The sequence below is a fragment of the Osmerus eperlanus genome, chromosome 17 (assembly GCF_963692335.1).
Source record: "Osmerus eperlanus chromosome 17, fOsmEpe2.1, whole genome shotgun sequence".
Lineage (NCBI taxonomy): Eukaryota > Metazoa > Chordata > Actinopteri > Osmeriformes > Osmeridae > Osmerus > Osmerus eperlanus.
Window position 1 is genome coordinate 9,710,143 of NC_085034.1, and position 20,572 is coordinate 9,730,714.

Consider the following 20,572-nt stretch of genomic DNA (forward strand, 5'->3'; position numbering starts at 1 on the left):
AGGTTTCACTTCCACACAACGACTGCTTCTTTGTCTTTCCCTCGACAACTCGTCTAGCTTAGCTTTTTTCTTCTTCCTAACCGTCATGCAACTGCAGTATCATTTCTTACTAACAGCGCCATCTAAGGCCAAAACATGCAACAGCATAGTAAATTAAGAAAATAAAAGGCCACAAAATCATGCCACACTTGCGCTGTTCTCTTATCGAACACACTGAATAACCTTACTGGGTTTTATTAGTGACATTGTGATATTAAAAGTAGGATATACAATGTCACTAATAAAATCCAGTAAGGTTATTCAGTGTGTTAGATAAGAGAACAGCGCAAGCAGCGTAAATTCCGAATGGACACTCGTCAAGCTGATATCGGCGAGGGAACCATGGACTGTTTCTGGAATATAGAGGGGGCTTTAATTTCGTCGCCTTCGGTTCTCTCACCCCTGTTCTGAGAGAGCTTTGAACCCAGCCACAGGCTCGTGCTGGGTTGTTGTATTTCAGGTAAAGGTATAAGTGTTGCTAGCTTACAAAATATCGGACGGATATGTGGATAAATATCCCCCCACCTAAACAAAAATAAATACATAAAGGACAGATTTTTCTCATTTGTGTCCTTTGAAATTTGAACTTTACGGCATTGTTTTATTCCTACCAATTATGCACAGGTTACCAATACATAAAAAGAATGAATACATTGCACGCAGTATTATTGTTTTATCTGTTGCACAGTCATACTTGCACTGCTGACAAGCTGTCAAAAATCCAAACCTGCTTAGTTATGTGCTCCTAAGTCGCAGTATATTACAAGTGAATGTTTACACAGATGTCTTTTAACAAGACAAGTATGTCTGCATTTCTGTATAAATAGACTTGATATGCAGGGGAGATTCTAGGGCAAGCTGGGGCCAGTTGTACTGTTAGAGGGGCCAGTTACATTCAACATTATTGTTGTCAAATAGTTTTCTTCATCTTTTCACACATTAACAGGCAAAATGCCATAATGTTTATGATTATTCTGCTTTCAGGGCTTGTGTTCAGGTTAGATATTAATCAGATAAATGTGTTCTCCCCAGGGGAACGGATTGGCGGGCCAGGCCTTTGAAAGGAGAAGTTAAGAATTTATAGCCACCAGTCGTCTCACTAAAGGCTGATAACAGATGGTGTCGGCAAAGTGATACGTGTCTAACTAGAGAGGGTACAATTTCTGGGGAAATTGTGAGGTGTGTTTGAGTCAGTTGCAGATGGGTGCGTTTTTTTCTCACTTAAATTTTACAAGTAATATTTCGGTCATTTAAGCCTATGCATACTTATTATTTATGAAGATTGCATAGATTTAAAACCATACATTTGTTGCTGCTCATTTACTAGGCTATTCCAAATACTAAGAGTGACGTCGTAGCAACCCAGGGGCCTTGAAGGCCTGATTTGAAATGAAATAGGTGAAAATAGATGAAATAGGACTCTTAGACATAGACATTTAGCGTTAACATGAATTGTCCTTTAATGACGGATGTCAGGGTAAGGGTATGGGACAAACTTTTAATCAGGATTCTTCCCGTCCGGGGTCTGTTGGTCTTCATGGGGTTTGGTCTTGTGGGGGTTATCTCATCAGTTCAATATGTAGGCTACATTTATAGAAAATCAATTTAAATAAGAACATTTAGCAACAACAACATTTTGCCTAATGCATTAAAAAATGATGAACAGTGATTTGATACACATAGCCGTTAAATGTATGGCTATGGTAGTTTGTGATTTCTAATGTTTAGGCATCAGGCATAAGCCTATATCTCAATATAAATTATCCAAGTATAATTATCATAGCTATACCTATAATTGTTAACAGTAGCCTACAATTGCAAAACGAACCTAAAATCCATATCCTCCATTTTCCCGACACAAAAACCATGTTAAAAAGTTAGGCTACTGGATAATGTAAAAAGTAAAAAAAAAAAAAGTAAAAAAAGTTTACTGGAAGCAATCATTGTCAGTAACAACGCAAAATACAACCGTTTGGTCCAAGTTTGTGTTCCAGGTTGAGGTGGTTCACGATCTGTTACTCACAGATCATTTCTGGAAAAAAGCATCATGCTAATTATAACAAGGTCAAAATGAACGATTCAAGTAATTACAGGGGTATATGTTTCTTTCAGGGGCATCAATACAGTATATGCTCTATTGATTAATTTACTGAAATGGCTTTAAATAAAAGCCATCTAACATAAAAATGTGTAGACATCCATAAATACCAACAAACTACAATCTTCATGTTTGTTTTACCTGGGATTGGGAGCAACAGTGGAAACGCACGTCATTGAGAGACGTGTGGTCGACCAGCCAACTCTTGTACTCGTCCATCTTGGTTTCAATGCCGCAGATGCCCCCATTGCGACATTCCTGACTCCAGGTGCCGTACTCTCCCCACTCATAGCCGTTACCCTCCAGAACTGGGTCGCTGCTGCAGCGGAATTTGATGTTATTGACGGCAGTGTCGTCATCAAATATGCCCAGGTGTGGCTCCACACGCAGCTGGAAGGAGACGAGTGTTCCCGTGGGGCAATACTGAGGGCTCGACCAGTCACCATAGCTGGAGACAATGAGTACAATGGGGAAGGGAGAGGGGGAAAAAGGTCAAAGAGATCATGAGGGAGCATGGAACAGACAGAGGGTGCTCTTTTGGTGAATTACCGGGGATATACAGGTAAAGTTACTCAAGTTTCCTCAATTCTCATATCTTAACAACATTTTTACAAAGAAATTACATGATCAGACAGAAGCCTGACCTGTACCCTATATTTAATCTACTCACACAAGGCAGAAGGCCAAAGTTTACAAAGAAGTTTAACGAGTCCGTAAGAGCTAAAGTGTTATCTTACTATCCAATGTGAGACTCGATTGTATGAAGGTAGCGCCTGTCCTCGCCTTTGGCACAAATGAGGCGAATGCCATTGAGGGAAGTGTCATCACTAGAATATTGATGAGGTTGCACCTGAAAGAGAGTAGATAGACACATGCTAGCATGAAATTAACCCAAATAGTAGTGTGGGTTACTTCTATGCACAACTGTATTGATTCCAAAACTGACAAACATTTGAACCAAACTCTCACAAACTTGCAATTTGTAAATTGACACACACAATACATAGTTTTTACCCTCAGACTGAACCCAACAGCATAGAACGTGTCAGGACACATCTCAGGCCATTTCCACGTCCCAAACTTCTCTCCATTGGACACGGTAAGCACAGATGAGTAGGGTCTGCTACTGTATGCCGTGCCTGCACGCTCTATGGACGTCTTTTCCCCATATGCAGAGAGGCCAGGGGACAACGTAGCAAGGACCACAGCAATTGGGAGAAAGATGGCCATGTTTACAGTCTCTCAGCCTGAAGACACAGAAAGCCAACTGAGAACTGATATCTCTTATAGCTTGACCTGGCCTAATGTGGCCTCCACATTGTAAATAATTAACATATAAATAACAGTCTTTTTACCAGCATGGGTGGTAGAACAGGGGGGGGGGTTCAATGCCAACAGGGGGGTTCCAGTAAGCGAGTTCAACAAACTGTGAACCTAACCCTGGTCCCTGACTTGATTTACTGTAAAATGGGAATCCTTTACTTTTCGGTTCCAGTAAAGCTGATATGAACTAGAGAGCAAGGCCGTAGCCATAGAGTCAACATTGGGGGGGGGGGGGGGGGGGGGGGGGGGATGCAGACCTGCAACCTGCAAAAACTCATTTCAGGGAGGTGGCTCTTAGGGGTAGCTTGGCCCCTGCCTGATGGGAGTGTTGTTATCTATATGTTGATTATTTACAGTCTTGTGAACCAGCATGGGTAGTAGAACAGGGGGGTATTTCAGAAAGCGAGTTCGACAAACTGTGAACCTAACCTAAGTTGATTTACCGTATTTTGCGTCACGAAAGCTTTAGGTATATGCAGGTAGCAAAATGGTGTTAACTTCACTTATGTACTGAACCATACTATTTAACTTACTATAATATTATCCTAAACCGTGCAACGATACAGCGACGCAACATTTCTTTTTGAAAATGTGTTTTTTGGGGAGCTAAAGGTGACGTAATTTTACAACAAGGGGTCTTACAGGATTAAGATGGCGCCGCGACCACTGTGTGACGTCACATGAAACCCATGAATAGACTACTTGCTCAGCTGCGTTAGGTGGGATAGGTTTATTTGCATTTAAAATACCTTTGTTATTGGTTGCTCTGAATGTAGCGTTTGTTTTCTCTATTGATTTTGTTACATTGTCATCATGATTATCTTACTATTTGTTTTTTGCATTTTAAGTTACTTGTCCTTTTGTCTGCTTTCAATTGTTGGACAATAGAAGTGGCTGAACTCCTAAGTCACTCTATCAAGAGAGAGCATTTTTATGTGTCCCTGACAAACAAGAGGTGAATATGAGTTGTATGTGCTGGTTTTAAAATGTAATCCTATTTCATGTATTTTTTGTTGTTTTATGTGTCCACAGGAGGATTGTGTTGTGAACTTGAATCGCTGTTTTTTCACCACCACTGTTCTACCATTTAGTCTGATTGTTAGCTGAGTTCCAGTTCAAGTCTTTTATGGTCAGATGCACAAAACAACACAAGGTCAGACTGGGCACTGAAATTCTTAGGACAAGACAACGCAAAGCAACCTGGCATAACACATGCATCACATTCTAGTAATGTTTTCAGTGTTGTAAAATGTATATTTACTGGTTTTATAGCCTAGAGTTTTTTCGTGCAAAGGCCCAAAATGTGTCTACTTATTCTCTTGTCTTTGCAAAGGCATATTTGGCCTACTGCAGCCACCGAGTACCGGTGATAGGCAATTTGAATTTGTATGTGTCAGGCAATTGTTCTTTCATATAGCCGGCGTCGCTATTTTGGTTTGCAGGATGGGTTTACAAAAGGAGAAGCTAAACCGATCACTGAGTTTGATTAGCCTACTATACTTGCTCAGGTGCGTTAGGTGGGCTATGTTTATTTGCATTTAAAATACCTTTGTTATTGGTTGCTCTGAATGTAGCGTTTGTTTTCTCTATTGATTTTGTTACATTGTCATCATGATTATCTTACTATTTCGATGATAAACTGTTTGGTGTGAATGTCACATTTTTATCTTCTCTCTCTCTGTAGATCTGGAGGAAGTACGACGCAGACAGCAGTGGGTACATATCTGCAGTGGAGCTGAAAGTAATTTTGACCTTACCGTAAACAGACTCAAAGTAAAGTCCAGAAGTCTCCTAAAATAAGGATGTTTAATTCCCTGTATTGTTATTTTGAACTATAACGTAACCCTTTCATCTGCACCAGCATGTCAAACCCTAACCCTAGTTTGTCTTACTCTTACACTGGTGTGTCTGTCCTTTAAAACAGAGTTTCCTAAATGATCTTTTTCTACAACAACAGACAACTGTATCCTCCAGCAAACTGGAGGAGTACACAGATGCCATGGTAAGAGGTGACATCATTGCGTTTGCCTGAAGGAACATATACCGTATATGCGTGAAACACACATGCAAGCAGCTAATACAACCCAAACTCTTTCCCTATAACAAAGTGATTTATTCCTCTGCAGGGTGCGGCCTATGAGATCAGACAGCAGTCTAATTAGCTTAAATGCAACCATCACCCTCTAGTGTGGCCGACATTAACTCGGTCCATAAAACAGTTTTTGGCTCAACTTCATCTTGGTGCAGCATCAAGCATTTCAGCTGATGCTACAAAAGTGACAAAAAACGATAATTTAAACACATGACTTGAGCACCTGACATGAACGTTCTGGATGAAAAGTTAGATTTATATTTCATTAATAGAAATAGAGGAAACTCCTGATGTACACTACTCGTGCTGTGGAGCTTGTCCAAGATTTCTCATCTGCCAATACACTGTTCCACAGACTCCATTTCAGAATTTGTAACTCAGACAAACGTTAAATTACCCTCTAGACTCATAACCCTATTTAGAGGAGAGCAGCTCTGACTCTGGGCAGATAGGGAGATCACAGCGCTCCAGAGAGACTAAGACAGACACCAGCTGAGTTTTCTGAAGTAAGTGAAATAAAGATGGATGCTTGGATTTGAACGATTTGGCCAGGTATTATATACCCTTCAGTCATTCTGCTAGACAGGTATTATAGCCTTCAGTCATTCTGCTAGACAGGAATTATACCCTTCAGTCATTTTGCTAGACAGGTATTATAGCCTTCAGTCATTCTGCTAGACAGGTATTATAGCCTTCAGTCATTTTGCTAGACTGTGTTTGGTGTTCTTGTGTCAACCACTACATGTTTGTGGAGATCTGAAGGAATGTGACAGTTTTGATTGGCTACTTGGAAATGCTGCCATACTGCTTGAACCTGGACAACACCTCAGATCTCCACAAGTGCATAGTCAGGGGTATAGGGTTTGATATTCTCCTTCTCTCATTTCAACATCGAAAGGATTTTCTGAACTAATAAGAGTTACATGTAATACCCCTAATAGAATTCTGTCTCTGGAAGAGAACTTCCTGCTTGAGTTCAAACTGGATGTGAGTCCCTGCCTCCTTCGTCTCTTGTATTCCACAGCTTCATTTTCTTAGTAAAAACACAATTAATCTACGTTTTTCTTTTAGCTTTCGCTTTGATATTGTTATCAAAATCTATCTTCGTTTTAAGAATGTTATTCTCATCACAGGGATGTAGAGAGAGTTTATCCCCCTTCCGTGTTTGACAGAGCAAGACTGGAGCGTTGGAGGGGCCTGAGGTGGACGGCTTTGTTAAAGACATGATGGAATTAGTTAAGGTGAGCAGGCATATTTATATTCCCCAAAATAAATAAATGGTGTAAAGTTAAATGCAAAGTAGCCTACTCTAGGGTTGCCACCCGTCCATTAAAATACGGAATCGTCTCGTATTTGAGAATAAAATAGCGCGTCCCGTTTTGAATCAAAAAGGAACGGGTTTTGTCCCGTATTTTCAGAGTTGTCTTCAACGCAGCATCCCATGCAAATCATCCCACCCGCATTCTGTGAAGACTCGTCATATTCTACCCCTGATTGGGTAATACTCGCTGCCACGGTTGGTTTGATCGGTTTGTTTCAGGGTCACGGCCAATCAGAGTCAGAGGAGGGCGGGTCTCTTGGCGGAGAGTATCTGGAGCTCCAGATACCCCCCCCCCCCCCCCCACCTAATAAGAAGTGCACTTATGTTCATGATGTTCATGGAAGATCCTTTGCAAGTCTCCTGCACCAGCCTATATATATTTTTTCCCATTATACATTTTTGAGTATCAGAGCATTTGTTTAATTTAAAGTTAATAAGTTATGGATATGTTAATTTAAGTTAATAAAATATGGTTCACATCTCACAAGTTCCTCCAAAAGCTTATTTTTTGTGGTCTCACTGTCAAACTTTGTTGGCCTATGTTTATTATCGTCATAGCTGTGTATTCAGCTATGACGATATGACCACTTGAGTTGTGATAGAGAGAGACTTAGTGCATCTGTTCACACTGATTTCAATAGCATATATCTTTTTATAATGTCCATGTATCAATCCCCCCCCCCCCACCCCCCGCTGCGGCAGGCGTCCCTTATTTTTCTGTATTGAAGGTGGCAACCCTATAGCTACCAAGACGAACACAGCAGTAGTCTAGTACTGTACTGTAGTAGTACAATTTACCGGGGCAGCTTCTCCACACAGGGCTATATCGCATGTTGCGTTGTTACTGATAATGATCTCTACCAGTTTTTATGAATGGGCGATTTTCCACTAAATAAATGTCAAGCTTATTTACGTTTTTGGGGACATATTTTCAGTTAGCAGATGGTACTGTTTGAATCGTGATTCCATCTTCTACTGCCGGCTAACGTCGTAGAATAATCTTCAAAGGGGGTTCTTTATTAATGAATGAATGAATGCAATAGGAGTAGGCTAAATGCATGAAAATATCACGAGAAGGGAAAAACTTAAAAGGACGTTTAAGTCATAGAGATTCGGTCAATTTTTACACCGGTCTGCCAAATGTATTCGTTTTGATTCAACTATGAGGCTGCCTCTAGCAGGGGAAATGAGAAGACATCTATTTCATTCTACACTTCACCTGTATTTTGAGTTGTAAATGAGCAGCAAAAAAAAATGCTTTTAAATCTATGTAATCTTTATAAATAATAAGTATGCATTTTTATATAAAATATACAGAAATATCAGTTGTAAACGGACCCCTGTGCAACCGAAGCAAGCAAGCACACACTACAATTTCCCCAGAAATTGTACCCCCTCTAGTATTGTATTATGTTATGAATGTTCTGAAAATAATAAATAATGTTTGATCCATACCCTGCTATATTGGCTTATGAGAACATGACCTTTGGTCATGTCCAGGAGAGAAATATGCTATATCTATGAATTATGTTGCTTGTGATATTGATAAATGGAGTTTGGTATGGTATGATGTCTCTGTGGTACAGCCCCCTGCCCTGACACAGGGCCCAGTCCACTGGAAGTGCTTCTCATCTGTTGTGCATGGACGACCCCCACCCTACAGACACCCAGCCTGAGAGCCAGGCTGTATAGGGTGGGCCTAAGGGCAGGTTGGTCAAGGCCTGGGACTGTCAAAAAATCCTTCCCTTAAGCCTAGGGTTCTCCCCTTTGGTCCTTGGCGGGCTTGGTGACCACAGCTGTGGATCAGGGCTGGGCTGTGATGTTGTGGGGGTTGGTGGACAGAGGGGTGAGTGTGGGGGCGAAGGTGCCATGTTTTCTGTATGTGTCTCCTGTGTGTCATAGGAACTACATGAACGACAGCCTGAGGACTAACGTGTTTGTGAGGGTCCAAGCTGAGACCATCGCCTGTGCCTGCATCTTCCTCGCTGCCAGAGCCCTGCAGGTGGGTGGTGTAGCTCTCTCCTCTTCTCTCTTCCACCCCACCTCTCGCCTCCCGTCCTGGCCTGCAGCGGCCTCCTTCATTCAGCTTTGATTTCTTTCTCTTCGTCCTCTGCAAACACCCCCCCCCCCCCCTTTTTTTGTTTCAATGTAAAGTTATGGACTATGGAAATGACATTTAAAGTGTAAAGATGGTTTAAATGCTGACGTATTGGGAACTCTTTGATTTATAAAAGCCCTACTCAGTGGAAGAAGGAATGAGTATGTACAGTACCAGTCAAAAGTTTGGACACATTTTCCCATTTAATTGAATGTACAACAATAAAAGGATCGTTCAGGAACGAAATTTTTGCACATAACAGACAACTAACAAGGGTTGTGTTTGTTAGATCTATGATTTGGACAAGCGTGCGTTCTTCTAAAGCCGTATTCTGTACAGACACAAAGATTAACCGGGGGTCTCCAGAATGAGAGAAAGGGAGGCCATATTTTTTTACAGCTGTATGCAGACTCTTGATTTCCAAACCTTTTAGGATTGTGGTGAATTTGTTACACTGGTTTTTAGTCTGCACGTGTTCATGTCAGATTTGTACTCAATAAAATAAAAATAAACCATGACAGCAGCGTCACTGGGTTCTGTCTATGAAGCTGGTTGAACGAAGTCCTACCCTGCAGAAGGTGAGTCAGGCTTCTCTGTGTGAACGTAAAAGCAACATGAAGAATGATGTCTTGATGTCATGTTCTGGTATACATGCCTCTGAGACCCCAAGCCCCCAACACAAGACCCCTCTTCTAGAACGAGGTGCTGCGACGGGACGTGTATCACTGCGCTTCGTTCCGCTCAGTGGGGGTTTCATAAACAATGTATTCCACACATGACATGGTACAGTACACGGTCTGGTTGTGTGCATTACCACAGTCTACCACTAGATGGGAGCGGTAGCCTGTACAGATGTGCAACAGATGTACTCACTGTGTCAACTCATTGAGAATCTCTTCTGTGCTGTGAATTATATTCATAGGCAACACTCAGTCACACACCAATTTATATGGTAAGTCTACATTGTGATCCTTGCAGGTGTGCGCCAGCCGCCAGACCGTTATGTAAATCTGACTTTTGAGGTAAACAACGATACAGATCCTCGATCGCTAATTTTCCTGGCAGGACTACGCTGTCTCTACAGTGATTCTAACAAATAAATTGCAGTCATTCAATGCATTCTGTGTGAAAGCAAGGTTTAGTTTAGTCCACAAACTTGTTGTGTTAAGTGTGTGCTAAGAGTTTTGTAATTTCAGTACGAACAAATGTGCTTAACCGATTGTATATATATATATCTCTTTTTTTTTTTGATGCTTGCCACACTGTTTTGCTAATCTGTTTTGGATAGGTCACCGATTTCGTTACAACACCTACACCTGTATTGTTTAGTCTCGGGCTAGGGCAGAGATTGCAGAATTCAAGCGACAAACAACTGCAACAGGTGATTTAACTTTATTTTCTATTTGACCAAATACCACAATGTTTTATTCTCCATCATTCAATGCATTTTGCCTGTACATAAATGAACCTCGCAAAGTCATCGCAGATTAAAGTTACCATTCAAAATATGTACTGCTTTTATGAGGAGGTGGCAGAACCTATCGCTTATTGCCTGATGTCCAGTGCCCTTGGCTCGAGAACCCACGACACCAGCATAACAGAGCTGAAGGGGTGCATTGGGTAGGATGGGTACGTTTTTGGGGGGTAAGTCTTGCCTCATAAAATCATTCACAGCTGGGCCACTCAATGATTCTCTAAAAAGAGAGAACTCTAAAAGAGAGAATCATTAATTAGTTGTGTATCTCAACACCTTTGCCAAACTTAAAATAAAATGATATTACATTGTACAACATTGTATCCATAGAGGAACTTGACTCAAAGTATGGTGTCAAAATGAAGACTTTAATTAGAGAATCATTAAAATCATGATCACAAAACTATAAACACTCTAATAAAGTAAACAACAATAAAAAGAAATAGGTAAAAATAATGCCTGTCTTGCTTGTTCTGGTTATTGATCTTCTGCTGTACTTTCTTTGTGCACAATCTGGTGTATTTAGCATGACGTACAGTGAATGAAATCAAATGTCCCCAGACAGGTCTTTCCAAAGTCTTGGGGTGATGATGGTAAAATCCTTAACAATCCTTCAGTATTGACACAATTTTCAGAGTTCATCAGAACTACTAAGTATTGTATTCCTTAAATTACAGATACAGTTTCAAGAACAACCTGCATCAACAGCTCTTGTAATTAAAACAAACAAATCAACCAATTTTATTCAACTTATGGGTCAAACACGCAGACACTCTAAAGGGCTACAGAGATAAAGAGGTCAACCAGAAATTAATATTGAGCACCTTGATGGGTTTCTTATGAAATTACCAATGTGTGCTTCAAAACTGAAAGGTGTCAGCCAGTGTTTGCCAAGATTCTACCCAGTCTGACACAGCTTCCCCTCCATTGTTACAGGGGTAGAGTATCTTCCCTGTGTCCTGTCATGTTGGACTGTAGATCTTGTGTTACTGCATGTGCTGTCCCAGTCGGTGCAGGCCAGTAGTTATTCCAGCTGTGGGTCATACACAAGCTCTCTCAGGTGGTGACTTCTAAGACAGCTTGGCCCCAGACATCACTGCTTTGGGGTTTTTCTATTGTGGACATGCAGGTGACTCTTCAGATGGCTATTTGTTTTACCTGAATAGTCACAGAGGTCAAAGCTGTACGGCTTCTCTCCAGTGTGTATCCTGCGGTGATATGTGTAACTGCTAGCATGGCTAAAGGTTTTACCACAGAGGTCACAGCTGTAGGGCTTCTCTCCAGTGTGGATTCTGCGGTGAACTGTCAATTTCCCAGTCTGTTTAAAGGTTTTACCACAGAGGTCACAGCTGTAGGGCTTCTCTCCAGTGTGGATCATGCGGTGAACTGTCAATTCCCCAGTGTGTTTAAAGGTTTTACCACAGAGGTCACAGCTGTAGGGCTTCTCTCCAGTGTGGATTCTGCGGTGAACTGTCAATTCCCCAGTCTGTTTAAAGGTTTTACCACAGAGGTCACAGCTGTAGGGCTTCTCTCTAGTGTGGATCATGCGGTGAACTGTCAATTCCCTAGTGTGTTTAAAGGTTTTACCACAGAGGTCACAGCTGTAGGGCTTCTCTCCAGTGTGGATTGCGGTGAACTGTGACACTGCCAGCGTGGCGAAAGGTTTTACCACAGAGGTCACAGCTGTAGGGCTTCTCTCCAGTGTGGATTCTGCGGTGAATTGTCAATTCCCTAGTCAGTTTAAAGGTTTTACCACAGAGGTCACAGCTGTAGGGCTTCTCTCCAGTGTGGATTCTGCGGTGAATTGTCAATTCCCCAGTCTGTTTAAAGGTTTTACCACAAAGGTCACAGCTGTAAGGCTTCTCTCCAGTGTGGATTCTGCGGTGAATTGTCAATTCCCCAGTCTGTTTAAAGGTTTTACCACAGAGGTCACAGCTGTAGGGCTTCTCTCCAGTATGGATTCTGCAGTGAATTGTCAATTCCCCAGTCTGTTTAAAGGTTTTACCACAGAGGTCACAGCTGTAGGGCTTCTCTCCAGTGTGGATTCTGCGGTGAATTGTCAATTCCCTAGTCAGTTTAAAGGTTTTACCACAGAGGTCACAGCTGTAGGGCTTCTCTCCAGTGTGGATTCTGCGGTGAACTGTCAATTCCCTAGTGTGTTTAAAGGTTTTACCACAGAGGTCACAGCTGTACGGCTTCTCTCCAGTATGGATTCTGCGGTGAGCTGTTAAATCCCCAGTCTGTCTAAAGGTTTTACCACAGAGGTCACAGCTGTAGGGCTTCTCTCCAGTGTGGATCCTCATGTGCTTCTTGAGGTTACTGGATGAAGAAAGGCTCTTCCCACATGTATCACAGTGATGTGTCTCCATAACTCAGCTCTCTTTTTGTTCTTTGTCTGGTCTCTCTGGATCCTGTATCTGGTCTCTGGAAGCTTGTTTCTCTCTGGTTGATCCTCTGTCTGGTTACTGCTGTTTCTGGTTGAGTCTCTCTATGGTTTAGTCTCTGTTGTCTCTCTGGTTGAGTCTCTGTAGTCTCTCTGGAGCCTTACGGTGTCTCCTCTGTCAAGTCTCCGCCCACGATGAAGTATGATTGGCCAGTAGGCAGTTTTCACCTATAAATGTAAACTTTTGACTGTCATAATGGGCCACTTTGCATCTGTAATGTTGCATCTGCCTTCCGGACATCCAACTCCGCCTTTTATCCAACCACACCTCATTCTGCGTTCTTCTGCGGCGAAGACCCTCTTTGGGATGTTCAGAAACTACACCTGTGGGTTTTCATAAACGGCACCCCCTCATGTTGACTACATGTTAAATCAGTCGACATATTGCAATTATTGTCATGTTTAGCCAAGTCCCCCACCCCTAATCCTCAGAAAAAGCCTGTATGGATCTTGGTGGTGAGGTAGCTAGGCTATTGATTTTCTTTTTTGGCATTATGCTCGTTCCTCTTTCCCAATAATGTTTTCAATTCAACGCAGGATACATGCGACAGCCATCCTGTGAATGCACAGGCTACACGTAGGCTACTTATCGAAAGCAGGCCTTTACTCTCACTATGAACACCTTTATAAGCCTTTTTATTGTTATATTTCAAGGAAATTATTTTATCTTTAAAGAATAGAAGCCTTCTTAACTGTAGTGTAATTTTGTTTTTTTGTTGAAACTATGTTGAACGCATTAACCCCAGACAAAACAAAAGGATGAATTTCATTTGTACCCACATCATAGGTAATGAGGGGATGGGGGCTCAGCGTTGAAACGGGAGGTGTGTGTGCTTCATTGTGGGTATTATGGAAGAGAAAAACAAACTTCTGGGACACGGACATCATGGTGGTTGGATTAGCGCAGGGGTAACCCTGGTCCTCGAGAGCCACTCTCCTGCATGTTTTAGATGTTTCCCTGCTCCAACACACCTGTTTCAAATGAATGGGTTGTTATCAAGCTCTGTAGAAGCTCTGTGTTGGAGCAGGGAAACATCTAAAACATGAAGGACAGCGGCTCTTGAGGACCAGGGTTGCCTACCCCCGGATTAGCATATCACATTAGATTCATATTTAGGAGTGAATCAGGACAAACACACTCACTAGATGATTGATAAACAAGTATTCCATTATAACTGCTAGTGGATAAGATGATCTTTTCTGAGCAACTTGTAATGTTCCGTCATGGCAGTAATTCTCAGAGATTCATAAGGTTTAACAATGGTAAAGTGGTTGAGAACAGATGTTTGCAAATCAGTGTTGTAAGGCTGGGTGTCAACCTGCCCCACCTCTCATATGGTAAAATCTGGAGTTACTGGACGGAGTCTCAACTTGTTGGCTCTCACACCTCATTGTGTAACTTACTAGCATTTCTAGTCATATGTTGATAAGTAAGGGTCAAGAAGTGGTCTGATTGGTTGTCCTTGTGTATAAAGGGAAATGTGAAGCATTGTTCTGTGGATTCTTGATCTCATGAGACTTGATCTCCTCAGCTCTGGCTTTGTCCTTGTACTCATTTTCTTTGCTCACCTCTTGCTGTCTCTCTGATTTACAATAATCATGGTAGCGTGGGTTACACTTAACCTTCATGTTGTAACATGTTTGCCTTGTAATTGATTTCATTCATTTGCAATGTTATTAAATGTATATTTCATTTAACCTTACTTTGACCATTCTTTCTCTGATTTAACAAACTAGTCAAATAACTGTAATTCCATTGGTATTGGAATTATTTGGTTCATGCTAATACACTGTTCAGTTTTTCATCTTCCTTTAAACCATAAGGGAATGCGTTTTGGTTGTTTGGACAATATTTAACCCCTTACAGTGTTGTAGAAAAAACATCACACTGCTGTAATTATGACGATGGAGAAATGATCATGGTTTATAAGATTGATATAGAACCACTTAATTACCTTTTTTTACTTGTATACGCTATATTATTGAAAACCAGATGCAAAGCTGTTGATGGATTAGAATTGCCACTAAAACATGGCCAAATGTGGAAGTCCAGATACATGGGGTTTGAGTGCCGGAGAGAAAAGAATGTGTGTAGGCCTCTCCCATGAAGGACTACATAGCCCAGATATGGAGAACTACAACCGCCTGATATCAGGGGACAGATTTATGTCCTTAGACTCAGTGTCCCTGTGCCGCTGGGGGCCAGGGTTACAGCCACGCAACAGTGACTTCTGACTCAGCAAGAATCAGAAAGACAAGCTTATACTTACTAGTGTTTGTGTGCCTCGTGTTGTGTGTGTGTCGTGTGTGTGTGTCTTGGGTTGTGTGTGTGTGTCTAGTGTATGTTGCAGCATCCCAGGCTGAAAGACCTGTGCTGACACTGTCGAACATCACCCTTCTTGTCCAATTAGTCCTGCACTGGGCTGAAGTGACAGCACACACTCGCTCACCTGTGTAATTACCTCCTCTAGCAGATTATACAACCAGAGCTCTCAACACTGCTGTTGGAACCACAACAAGACTTGCATCTTAGAGTGGGAGAATGACACACACACACACAGGATACACACACACACACAGGATACACACACCATGCTACCCCAGCGTACCGGTCCTGCAGGACAGTGAAGTAGTGGTGACAGTGGGAGCCGTTGATGATGACATCACCGGAGCCTCTGTCTGTCAGCACCACCGAGCCCGTCGCTGACTTCCTCCTTCCTGAAACACAGGAAGAATTAAAGAGAAAGTAGGGGGAATGTACAAGCAATGTAAATTTTGTGACCATTGACCAACCAGGCGTAAAATGCATACATCTGAGACCAGAGATAATGTACCAATGACAAAAGATCTCAAAATAATGGAAAGCAGATATATAGACAAATGTCCGGAGAAAAAGTTAGTCGGACTCCGGGCTCTACTCTCTTTTGTTGGAATCGTTCTTCTGTGTTGGATTCTAATAAAACACTTTGCATCTTACTTTGCTGCCTTTTCCGTGCTCTTTCAAAAACTTGGATATTGGATGAAAACTTGGATATTGGAATACATAGTTGGATTATTTTACTTCGACAACAGTGTTAAACGATTACTTTGGTGCAAGTAATATAGACATGTTAAGGGGTATACTCTGGACATTGTTGTAAATCTCTGCGTATGTCCGTCTGGTAGAAAAAGAGACACATGTTCGTTTTACAGGGCAAATAAAACCACAGAGACGTCTGTGTTTGTATTCCATCTATTCCATTATCTTCATTTATCTTTTTCATCCTGCATATTTACTGGTCACTGATCCGTTGGTCTAAGATGATTCATATGAAATGTTCCAATAAAGTTGAAAATGTTTCCAGCTTTGCAAAATATTTATATAGACCGTACATTTATCATCCAGTAAGAGAGGGCCTCTCCTAAACCATACAGACACCCAACACACATGTAGGCTGTGCTCTTTTCACATTTACCAACTATTATGAATATTAACTCAGTAAAATACTGCCCATCCTCAGATTTTTACTCGATAAAAAAAAAAGACCATGTCACTGGGTTCTGTCTATGACGCTGGATGAACGAAGGTAAAGTCATACCCTTTAGAAGGTGAGTCAGGCTTCTCTGTGTGAACGTAAACGCAATATTAAGAACATGTCTTGATTTCATGTTCTGGTATACATGCCTCTGAGGCCAACACAAGACCCCTCTTCTAGAACATTTTAAGGTGCTGCGACGGGACGTGTATCAATGCACTTCATGAAAAATATTTATTCTAATCGTGACAGGGGAGTACAATGTGGTTGCGTGAATTACCACATTCTACCACTAGATGGTAGCTGTAGCCTGTGCTCGGTAGTAAATCAAGGCAGGCACAGAATATTTCGTTTTGGACTGATGCTACACTACACTCATAGGCATTTTACTGCGGGTGTAGGGGTGCATTTGTACCCTCTACTGTTGGGATGGAAAAAATACATTTCCAAATTAATGGAAATGTATTTAGCGTGATGTCAGAGTTTTATCATGGTTTGTTGTACTGACTTTTTAATTTTTAACACTCATCAGTCATCATCGACTTAATGTGTGATTATGCAACAGATGCTCATGTAGGCCAACTCATTGAGAATCTATTCTGTGCTGTGAATTATATTCATAGGCAACACTCACACACCAATTGATATTGTGTGTGTGTTATGTAAATCGGACTTTTAAGGTAGGCCAGGCCTAAAGGGTCAACAACAATACAGATCCTCGATAGCTAATTTTCCTGACAGGATGCTGTCTCACAAAATGTAACTTTAATGATTTTAACAAAATCATTCAATGCATTCTGTGTGAAAGCAATGACGCTCCCATGTTACCCCGCTCTTCATCTCCCTCCACTGGCTACCCATCACGGCCCGCATCAGATTCAAGACTCTGGTACTGACCTTTGGAGCGGTGAACGGGACTGCACCTAACTACATCCAGTATCTCCTCCAGCCTTACACCCCCACCCGCCACCTTCGGTCTTCTTCTCACAACCGTCTGGTGGTCCCACCTCTCAAGAGCGCCCGCTCCCAACCGAAGCTCTTCTCCTGTCTGGCCCCTCAATGAATCATCTCCCCACCTCCATCAGAGTCACTCACTGTTTCTCCACCTTCAAGAAAAGGCTAAAGACGCACTTGTTCCGGGAGTACGGTAAGAGAGATTTGTTGGATCAGATGTTAGTTTATTTCCTCCAGATAAACAATGACACGTATTGAGGGACTTGTTGTACTTGTTGGTTGCTCGTAACTGATTAAACTGTAGCCTTACTCGCTGTGAATTATATTATGGTTGCTTGCTTTCCTCCAGGTACTCTAGCACTTTCGAGGTTCATGTTGTTTAATTGTAATTTGTTTAAGTAGCCTCCATGCTCTTCTGGCTCTTCCCATTGGCACTTATTTGCGTTTCACAATGTATGCTTCATGTTTTGGCTATTCGCAAGCTATCTCGTTATGATCATTGACCTATATGCACTTTTTGTAAATCTCTCTAGGAAGTCCCTTTGGGTAAAAGCGTCTGCTAAATGAGTAAATGTATCCACAGTTTAGTCCACAGACTTATGTTAATTGTGTGCTAAGAGTTTTGTGATTTCAGTACGAACAAATGTGCTAAACCAGTTTTGATTTTTGATGTTGCTTGCCACACTGTTTTGCTAATCTGTTTTCGATAGGTCACCGATGTTGGTACAACACCTGTATTGTTTATAGCCTCAGGCAAGAGCAGAGATAGTAGAATTCAAGCAACAAACAACTGCCACAGGTAATATAACTTTATTTTTAATTTGATCAAGACCACAATGTTTTATTGTCCATCATTCAATGTATTTTGACTATACATAAATGAACCTCGCAATGTCATCGCAGATTAAAATTACCATTCGAAGTATTCATTCCTTTTATGAGGATGCGGCAGAACCTATCCATCGCTTATTACCCGATGTCCCGTTTCTTGGCTCGACAATCAAGACTTAATGGGGCTGAAGGGGTGCATTGACGCTGAACGAACTTGGGTAGGCCTACGTTTTTGGGGGACATGTCTTGCCTCATAAAATCATTCACAGCTTGGACACTCAATGATTCTCTAAAAATAGAGAACTCTAAAAGAAAGAATCATTAATGAGTTGTGTATCTCAACACTTCAGTTGCCAAACTTAAAATAAAATGATATTACATTGTACCACATTGTATCCATAGAGGAACTTGACTCAAAGTATGGTGTCAAAATGAAGACTTTATACAGAGGTCACAGCTGTAGGTCTTCTCTCCAGTGTGGATTCTGCGGTGAACTGTCAATTCCTCATTCTGTTTAAAGGTTTTACCACAGAGGTCACAGCTGTAGGGCTTCTCTCCAGTGTGGATCCTGCTGTGATCTTTGAAATGGCCAGCCTGGCTAAAGGTTTTACCACAGAAGTCACAGCTGTAAGGCTTCTCTCCAGTGTGGATCCTGCGGTGATATGTGTAACTGCTAGCACGGCTAAAGGTTTTATCACAGAGGTCACAGCTGTAGGGCTTCTCTCCAGTGTGCATCCTGCGGTGATATGTGTAACTGCTAGCATGGCTAAAAGTTTTACCACAAAGGTCACAGCTGTAGGGCTTCTCTCCAGTGTGGATTCTGCGGTGAACTGTCAATTCCCCAGTCTGTGTAAAGGTTTTACCACAGAGGTCACAGCTGTAGGGCTTCTCTCCAGTGTGGATTCTGCGGTGAACTGTCAATTCCCCAGTCTGTTTAAAGGTTTTACCACAGAGTTCACAGTTGTAGGGCTTCTCTCCAGTGTGGTTCCTGCTATGATCTTTGAAATGGCCAGCCTGGCTAAAGGTTTTACCACAGAGGTCACAGCTGTACGGCTTCTCTCCAGTATTGATTCTGCGGTGAGCTGTTAAATCCCCAGTCTGTCTAAAGGTTTTACCACAGAGGTCACAGCTGTAGGGCTTCTCTCCAGTGTGGATCCTGCGGTGATATGTGTAACTGCTAGCATGTCTAAAGGTTTTACCACAGAGGTCACAACTGTAGGGCTTCTCTCCAGTGTGGATTCTGCGGTGAACTGTCAATTCCCCAGTCTGTTTAAAGGTTTTACCACAGATTTCACAGCTGTAGGGCTTCTCTCCAGTGTGGATCCTGCAGTGATATATGTAACTGCTAGCACGGCTAAAGGTTTTACCACAGAGGTCACAGCTGTAGGGCTTCTCTCCAGTGTGCATCCTGCGGTGATATGTGTAACTGCTAGCATGGCTAAAGGTTTTACCACAGAGGTCACAGCTGTAGGGCTTCTCTCCAGTGTGCATCCTGCGGTGATATGTGTAACTGCTAGCATGGCTAAAGGTTTTACCACAGAGGTCACAGCTGTAGGGCTTCTCTCCAGTGTGGATCCTGCGGTGATATGTGTAACTGCTAGCATGGCTAAAGGTTTTACCACAGAGGTCACAGCTGTACGGCTTCTCTCCAGTGTGGATTCTGCGGTGAACTGTCAACTCCTCAGTCTGTTTAAAGGTTTTACCACAGAGGTCACAGCTGTACGGCTTCTCTCCAGTATGGATTCTGCAGTGAGCTGTTAAATCCCCAGTCTGTCTTAAGGTTTTACCACAGAGGTCACAGCTGTACGGCTTCTCTCCAGTGTGGATTCTGCGGTGAACTGTCAACTCCTCAGTCTGTTTAAAGGTTTTACCACAGAGGTCACAGCTGTAGGGCTTCTCTCCAGTGTGGATCCTGCTATGATCTTTGAAATGGCCAGCCTGGCTAAAGGCTTTACCACAGAGGTCACAGCTGTACGGCTTCTCTCCAGTATGGATTCTGCAGTGAGCTGTTAAATCCCCAGTCTGTCTAAAGGTTTTACCACAGAGGTCACAACTGTAGGGCTTCTCTCCAGTGTGGATCCTCATGTGCTTCTTGAGGTTACTGGATGAAGAAAGGCTCTTCCCACATGTATCACAGTGATGTGTCTCCATAACTCAGCTCTCTCTTTATTCTTTGTCTGGTCTCTCTGGATCCTGTATCTCTGAAAGCTTGTTTCTCTCTGGTTGATCCTCTGTCTGGTTACTGCTGTTTCTGGTTGAGTCTCTCTATGGTTGAGTCTCTGTAGTCTCTCTGGAGCCTTAAGGTGTCTCCTCTGTCACGTCTCCACCCATGATCAAGTATGATTGGCCAGTAGGAGAAAGGCAGCATTCAACTATAAATGTAA

General features: G+C 42.2%; 2 protein-coding genes and 1 pseudogene across 2 annotated transcripts in view; 1 reads left to right on the forward strand and 2 right to left on the reverse strand.

The window, feature by feature from the left end:
* Positions 1 to 6,800, forward strand: part of LOC134038076 (secretagogin-like) — a 48,355-nt gene extending 41,555 nt beyond the window's left edge. The window contains exon 7 of the mRNA XM_062483669.1: positions 6,725 to 6,800. The gene's annotated coding sequence lies outside the window, so the exon portion shown is untranslated. The remainder of the gene's footprint in view (positions 1 to 6,724) is intronic.
* LOC134038124 (vitelline membrane outer layer protein 1 homolog) lies at positions 1,490 to 3,431 on the reverse strand. The gene is made up of 5 exons (XM_062483740.1): positions 3,152 to 3,431; positions 2,875 to 2,987; positions 2,279 to 2,585; positions 2,056 to 2,071; positions 1,490 to 1,523 (listed from the first exon to the last, which is right to left on the reverse strand). Exons 1-4 carry the CDS (start codon positions 3,365 to 3,367, stop codon positions 2,066 to 2,068), a joined length of 642 nt encoding a protein of 213 aa, XP_062339724.1. The 5' UTR covers positions 3,368 to 3,431; the 3' UTR covers positions 1,490 to 1,523; positions 2,056 to 2,065.
* A 4,409-nt stretch (positions 6,801 to 11,209) lies between the features above and the next one.
* LOC134038119 (zinc finger protein 208-like) lies at positions 11,210 to 20,353 on the reverse strand (annotated as a pseudogene).
* Positions 20,354 to 20,572: the final 219 nt, after the last annotated feature.

Coding starts and splice junctions, on each gene's coding strand:
- LOC134038124 (XM_062483740.1), bottom strand. CDS start 3,367: ATGGCCATCTTTCTCCCAATTGCTGTGGTCCTTGCTACGTTGTCCCCT. Junction 2,988..3,151: donor CTGTTGGGTTCAGTCTGAGG/GTAAAAACTATG, acceptor ACTCTCTTTCAG/GTGCAACCTCATCAATATTC. Junction 2,586..2,874: donor ATCGAGTCTCACATTGGATA/GTAAGATAACAC, acceptor CATTGTCTCCAG/CTATGGTGACTGGTCGAGCC.